The 6,341-nt window shown below is 34.5% G+C and overlaps 1 protein-coding gene across 1 annotated transcript; it reads left to right on the forward strand.

Moving 5' to 3' along the window:
• Positions 1-4,138: 4,138 nt before the first annotated feature.
• On the forward strand, positions 4,139-6,078 carry LOC149558921 (L-type lectin-domain containing receptor kinase IX.1-like). The gene is made up of 2 exons (XM_089831120.1): positions 4,139-4,220; positions 4,361-6,078. Exons 1-2 carry the CDS (start codon positions 4,139-4,141, stop codon positions 6,076-6,078), a joined length of 1,800 nt encoding a protein of 599 aa, XP_089687246.1.
• Positions 6,079-6,341: the final 263 nt, after the last annotated feature.

A 6,341-nucleotide genomic window follows, 5' to 3' on the forward strand; every position in this document is an offset into this window, starting at 1 on the left:
TAAAAGAAAATGGAATCAAACACTCATTTCCAAAATAGCAAGCTTGGATTAGGAATTAAATTAAGATCCAACAATTCATATTTTCTAAACTTGGAGTACAAATACATTGAAAAAAAATATAGCATGATAGCCTTGGTATGCTTAGCATAACCTATACAGTCAACTAAGAGAAATTGAAAAAATTGACTTTAACACTCAAACCATCTAAAATCAATCCTTATTGTTTTGTAACTATATATAATTAGTGATGACTACTTCTTTTGCAAATTTTTGGTTGTATTGAATCAAGCTATGGCAATTACTTCCTTGAATTTCATTCTTTTTTAAGTTTTAGCTACAATGATGTCTTTGTTTATTTGGATATCCATGTTTAAAGCTTGGTTGCAGACAAATTCTGCAATAGCATGTTTGCACTATTTGTTGAAAGGTCAACTACTAAATTTTAAAAGCCTTACCTCTACATTCTAGATAGACATCTATATGCTAGACAATAGTCTACCTTGGTTAGTTAAGCATGGTGAGCTTGTATTTTACTATAGATTGTAGCATTTGATCAACAAAACATTTATGCATTTTACTTATATCCCATTCACATTTTGTGTCATAATCATTATTTAAAGCATGAATACCATATTGTTCAAGCCAATGGTAAGAAAAACTCTTGACACAAAGTTTGGTCATTACTTGACTTGGCTTTAATATGTTGAGGGGAAGCACATGGTACAAGTGGTTGCAAGCAGAACCTCTTATAGAATTATCGCATGAATAAAGTATGAGACAAATCTCAAACCACATTGTACGGTTCTTTGACCTTTCCTCTTATTTTCATAACTAGTGGTTGGTCAATAAAAAAAGGGGAAATTTGGTTTAATGTTTAAATACTAATAGTTTCCAACTAGACTTTACAAGGTCTAAGTAAACTTTGTGTAGATCATTTAGAGAGGACCTTGACTTGCCATCATTTCTTATGCAAATAAGTTTAAATTTTTTTTCCACTTAATTTTTCTATAGAATATAGTAAAAACCAATTAGTCCTTAATCTTCCAACATTTCTTTCAGTGAGTCTATTCTTTTCTCCTATATTTCTATTTAAATAGAATTATTCATTTTTCACCATGGAGCTTCTCATTACATGGGAGACCATCATTCCTTAAGGAGAGATGTGATAAATATACCTCATGGCATTCCCAATCAAAGAGAAATAGTACTGACCCAAGCTTATTCTAATCTATCTAGAAAAAATAGTGTCTAAGTATCACAATCCTTCCATCACACCCCATCAACCAACTTTCAAAGTTATAAAATTCTTAATAGATAAAATATAAAACCCCTAGCAAAATGCATACGGACTAATGAGAAAATAAGAATAATTAATAAAAATTAAATTAAAAATATGTATGCACTACATAATATAGGATAAATTTTATTGATGTGTGATATTGCTATCAAGATTTAACTATGTAGTTTTTGAGTCAAACTTATAGACCCATGTTTCATGAGTAGTGATTCAACATGAATCCATCCCTCAGTAGAATAAATAGAATTCTTGGTTTCTGAAATTAATAACTCTGCATATTGTAGGGAAAACTATTCTACAATCTTTTTGATGGACGTTTTTCGTGTTTCACTTCTAATTTTTCATAGTATCCTATTTGGTAACCATGCCACTTTCATATAGTTTTTCAAACCTATTGAACTAAATAAAAAATAAATTAAATCGATGTAAATTCTCTCAACTCATTAGATTTTTTGTATTTTTGCATGGCTCTAGTAATGATTTACTCTACAAAGAAATCCCTATATATCTTACGGCAAAACTTGCAATCCATCAAGTAGTCTCTTGAAGTGTAAATAAATGCTCATATGATGATAATATTTTTGAAAACAATGCAATATATTTTGTCTCTCATTTTAGCATTTGACAAAATATATACATGCTTAGGTATGTGCATGGATTTCAATTTGGAATTGCTTAAGATTTGTTTTTTAATTATTTGTTTCCTAGTACACAACATCAAAATATTTACAAACATGGAAAATTTTGAGTCTATTATAATTCGATTTTGTGCATTTTGCCAATAAATATTTTCCAACATCAACCCTCTATCAAAAATTTTTGCATGCATGTTGACATTTTCTCAACTCACTCAATGAGTACATTTTTGTTTGCAGATTCATAATTTCTCACATTTTGGGGCCCTATTCTTACAATGGTAAGGGATAAAAGTAGCATTGGGGACCTTAAATTACAAATGGAACAACAAACAAACTTAAAAATAGGTTTCCTCTTGTCTTATATTGCCTCAAAATAAAATAAAAAACAGATTTTCATTTGTAATTAAATGTTTAATTTTTTTAAAATTGTTTATTAGTAAATTATTTCTAATTATTGATAATTTTTGTAATTTGGATAAATAAATGTAGATAATTTTAATAATCCTTATAGGACTTAGATTAGTCTGGTTTAAATTAAATATTTATGTCCTAAGCTGAGTAAAGATATAATAATTGAGCTTGTATGTTTGACAAAGATATAACTTTGTTATTGGCATGGGCTTTTGAGTGTTGTAGCTGGTAGACATCAATGGAGTTGTCCTTTTCTCAATTGATATGTTTTATGAAATCATTTCATATAGAGCATGACACTAGAACTATTATACTGCTACATCCTAAGCTAAATGAGTAAAGATATAATAATTTAGTCTAAGACATTCGAAGTAAAGGTGTAGATGGGAGCTTGTATGTTTGACAAAGATATAACTCTGCTATTGGCATGGGCTTCTGAGTTTTGTAGGTGGTAGACATCAATGGAGCTATCCTTTGATTAATTGATATGTTTTATGAAATCATTGCATATACAGCATTACATTATTGGATTTATTATGTTGTTGCCAGCCTATGAATATGTTTTTGCTACTATTCTTGATTTGCTCTTCATGCCCTCTTGAATCCACATGTCATATACATGCTTGTTTCTCTTCACAAGAGTGCACATATACTTACAAGTCAAGCATGTTAAATACTCCTATTGTCTGAGACTGTAAAGCTTAACATATAGAAAATAATATTTATTTACAATATGTGTAATTCTAGTTTCTATGATACTAAAATTTCCATCAGAAGTCCTACTGATTCAGTTTGTCCTTCCTCATTAATACAACTAAATTGGTATGCCCCTAAGCTTCCATTAACATTTGCAAGAACCATGCGATCTTGAACAACACTATAGCCATGATTTTTGTCAAGTCTTCCCTCATTTTACATGTTATCACAAGTACGTACAAGTAAAATTTCATCCAATTTAAAGTTCAATGCTGTATGCATTATCTTCAATTCCATTCCTAGACTTCTTAAGATGTCCCTATGATGCACCTGCATCATGAACTTCATGAATCATTTCTACATTTGATGGTTTTTCCATGCTTAATGTCCAATTTTTGATATAATTTGAATCATTGTGCTAATACAGGAGCTCTAATTTTGTAAAAAAGTAGGCTCCAACAAGATCAACAAAAGCTTTTAAGTAACAGCATAAAAGAAACTAAAGAAAAGAAATGAATTATTGTAAGTAAAAGGATCCTAGCAACCTGTGCAAAAGAGAAGAAAATACATGTCAATTGAATTACAAGAACGTAATCATTGATAATGAGGACAATTTTTCCATAGAAAGTCAAGTTATGATATTGCTAAGAGGTTTTTACAATATAATCATTTGTTAATAAAGAAGGCAAATTTTAAATTCTAGAAAAAATGAGAAAGATTTAAGTTAGAGGCCTTTCCTTATAGATGATCATATTATGATTTATGATGAATCCATAAAGGCTAGATTTCTTTTTTTCTCTTAATATATATCGATAGAGAAATCTAGAAACCCCTTGGATCCATCTATTTGGGGTCCCATTATAGGAAAAAATAGGAGATAGAATAGTAGCCCATATGGTTGCTCCATATGCTAGAAAAACCATGCTCTTTCGTAGGAAACTTGTGTCCAAAGGTTTCAAAAGAATGTGTAAAACATTTAAGGTTTCAACTACTGAATTTTAAAAGCCTCACCTCTACATACTAGATAGACTACCTATCAAATTAACGATCAAATCTTGACTAACGAATCGGCAGGTCCTAATCCTATAAGATAATAATGAAGAGAGAGGCCTATGCGTTCGTTCCTATCTCAAAATGGAATCGGCCGAACAATTGCAATAGCCTTCTTCCTATGAAAGGCACTACAAAATATAATTGCTACCAAATTACCCTCAGAGACCCTCTAAATCAAATATTAGGGTGGCTAAATTCACTCACGCTACACGGGCCTTCCTTTTCTTAACCTGTGTTGCTCTTTTACTATTATCATCGCATGCAGGAAACGTTACTTTTAGCTTCCCTCCTCTAACAGGTATAGAAAGGAAAAATGATGCCACATATCAAGAGAGTAATCAAGGAGCCCGGCAGCTTACACGAAATGAAGCATCAAGGAACCTTAAGAACAGTTCCGGCTGGGCGTATTATACTGACCGTATTCCGCTATGGAATAGGTCTACTGGGGCTCTGGCCAATTTTTCAACTTACTTTCAATTCAATATTGACCTGGACAACGAAATATACGATAATCATGGAGATGGACTTGCGCTCTTCATGGCACCATTCGAACTGGAACCACCAGAGGACGCTTATGGTGGATTTCTTGGCTTGTATAATGAGGAAAGCTTTAAACAATCATCTTATCAGATGGTTGCTGTGGAGTTTGACACATACAACAACGATTGGGATCCTGATGACAATCATGTTGGGATCGACCTCAATAGCATTTTCTCGAAGTTCATTTTTCCGCTCAATACGTCCAGTCTATTTAATCGCTCTACACACCAAAATCTCACAAACGCGACATGGGATGCCTGGGTGGATTATGACGGTGTAGAAAATATTCTGCACTTCTTTCTCTGGTATAATTCTTCTAAACCCAAAATTCCTCTATTTATCCACACAATAGATCTGAGCAACTGTCTACCAGAGTACATCAAGATTGGCTTCTCGGCTGCCACTGGAGAGTACACAGAGATGCACACCATAAAAGTTTGGAATTTTACTTCTGAATATTCGTGGGAAGTCAGACCTCCCGGTGAATTACTTAGAAATGGCAATGCAAATAGATTTTTTGTGAATGTTTATTTGATATGCGTGTTCTTCTTTGTTGTGGTCCTATGTGGCTTCATAGTTGTTCGCTGGTGGCAGTATTTCAGAAAAAGGGGAATAGAAGGTAAGGCTAGGGAAGAGAGCGATCCAGAGCTGGACGAATGTTGTTCTCATGGCCCCCGAAGCTTTTCCTACGCCGAGCTCAGTGCCGCGACAGGAAATTTCTGCGAGAAAGAAACGCTTGGACAAGGCCGCTTCGGTAGCATTTACAAAGGAATCCTACTCGGCACCGTGGACGCGCTGGTTGTGAAAAGAATAGCTCAAGGATCGAGACAAGGAAGAAAGGAGTATGTCTCCGAAGTTCAAACAATCAGCAGGTTGAGACACCGTAATCTTGTGCGGCTTTTAGGATGGTGCCACGAAAAGGGAGAGTTACTTCTGGTCTACGAGTACTTGCCAAATGGGAGTCTGGATAAACACATTTTTTGGGAAGAGGAGGATACGCTGGATTGGAGCCGAAGATATAGTATCGCCTGTGACATTCCCTCTGCTCTTGTTTATCTCCACAAAGAGTTGGGTAATTTTGGTTTGGCGAGACTGATGGAACGTGACCATGAGGCTTCCCATACAACCATGGTGGAGGGCACGCGGGGGTATGCTGCTCCAGAGTGCTACATAACAGGGAAAACCAGTCCAGAAGCTGACATGTACATCTTTGGGGCGGTTACACTAGAAATTGCCTGCGGAAGGTGGCCGGTTGATCACAGCCTTGAAGAACACAGTTGTTTCCCTTTTCTTGTCAACATCTACTGCATACTGGACCTTCTGATGTACGGACCACTTTCATTCATAGATAGCATTCCTGACAAATATAACACATCTGTGGCATTTTCAAGCTATCCAGTTGTTGTCGAAACTGCATTTGGGATCTATAGAAATTATCCTTAAGAAATACAGTTGGGTTTTGTATATTTTCTCTGTTGCCTTGTCCACCTAAATTTATCCTATTTTGGCTTGTAGGATGAGGTGTTTCAGGAACACACTCTGTTGTTCTTGAATTTTCATTCTGTTGACTCATTTCCACAAATACAGGGAATGCTTGATTGTACCTCTCACTTGATTCAAAATCAACTTCATGTCTCCCTTGTGTTTCAAAATGAGATACTTCATCGGATGTTCGTTGACGAGTAATTCTATCCCTATTTTGTAAT

This window comes from Cupressus sempervirens, chromosome 5 (genome assembly GCF_028749045.1).
Source record: "Cupressus sempervirens isolate cs-2001-9-10 chromosome 5, ASM2874904v1, whole genome shotgun sequence".
NCBI lineage: Eukaryota > Viridiplantae > Streptophyta > Pinopsida > Cupressales > Cupressaceae > Cupressus > Cupressus sempervirens.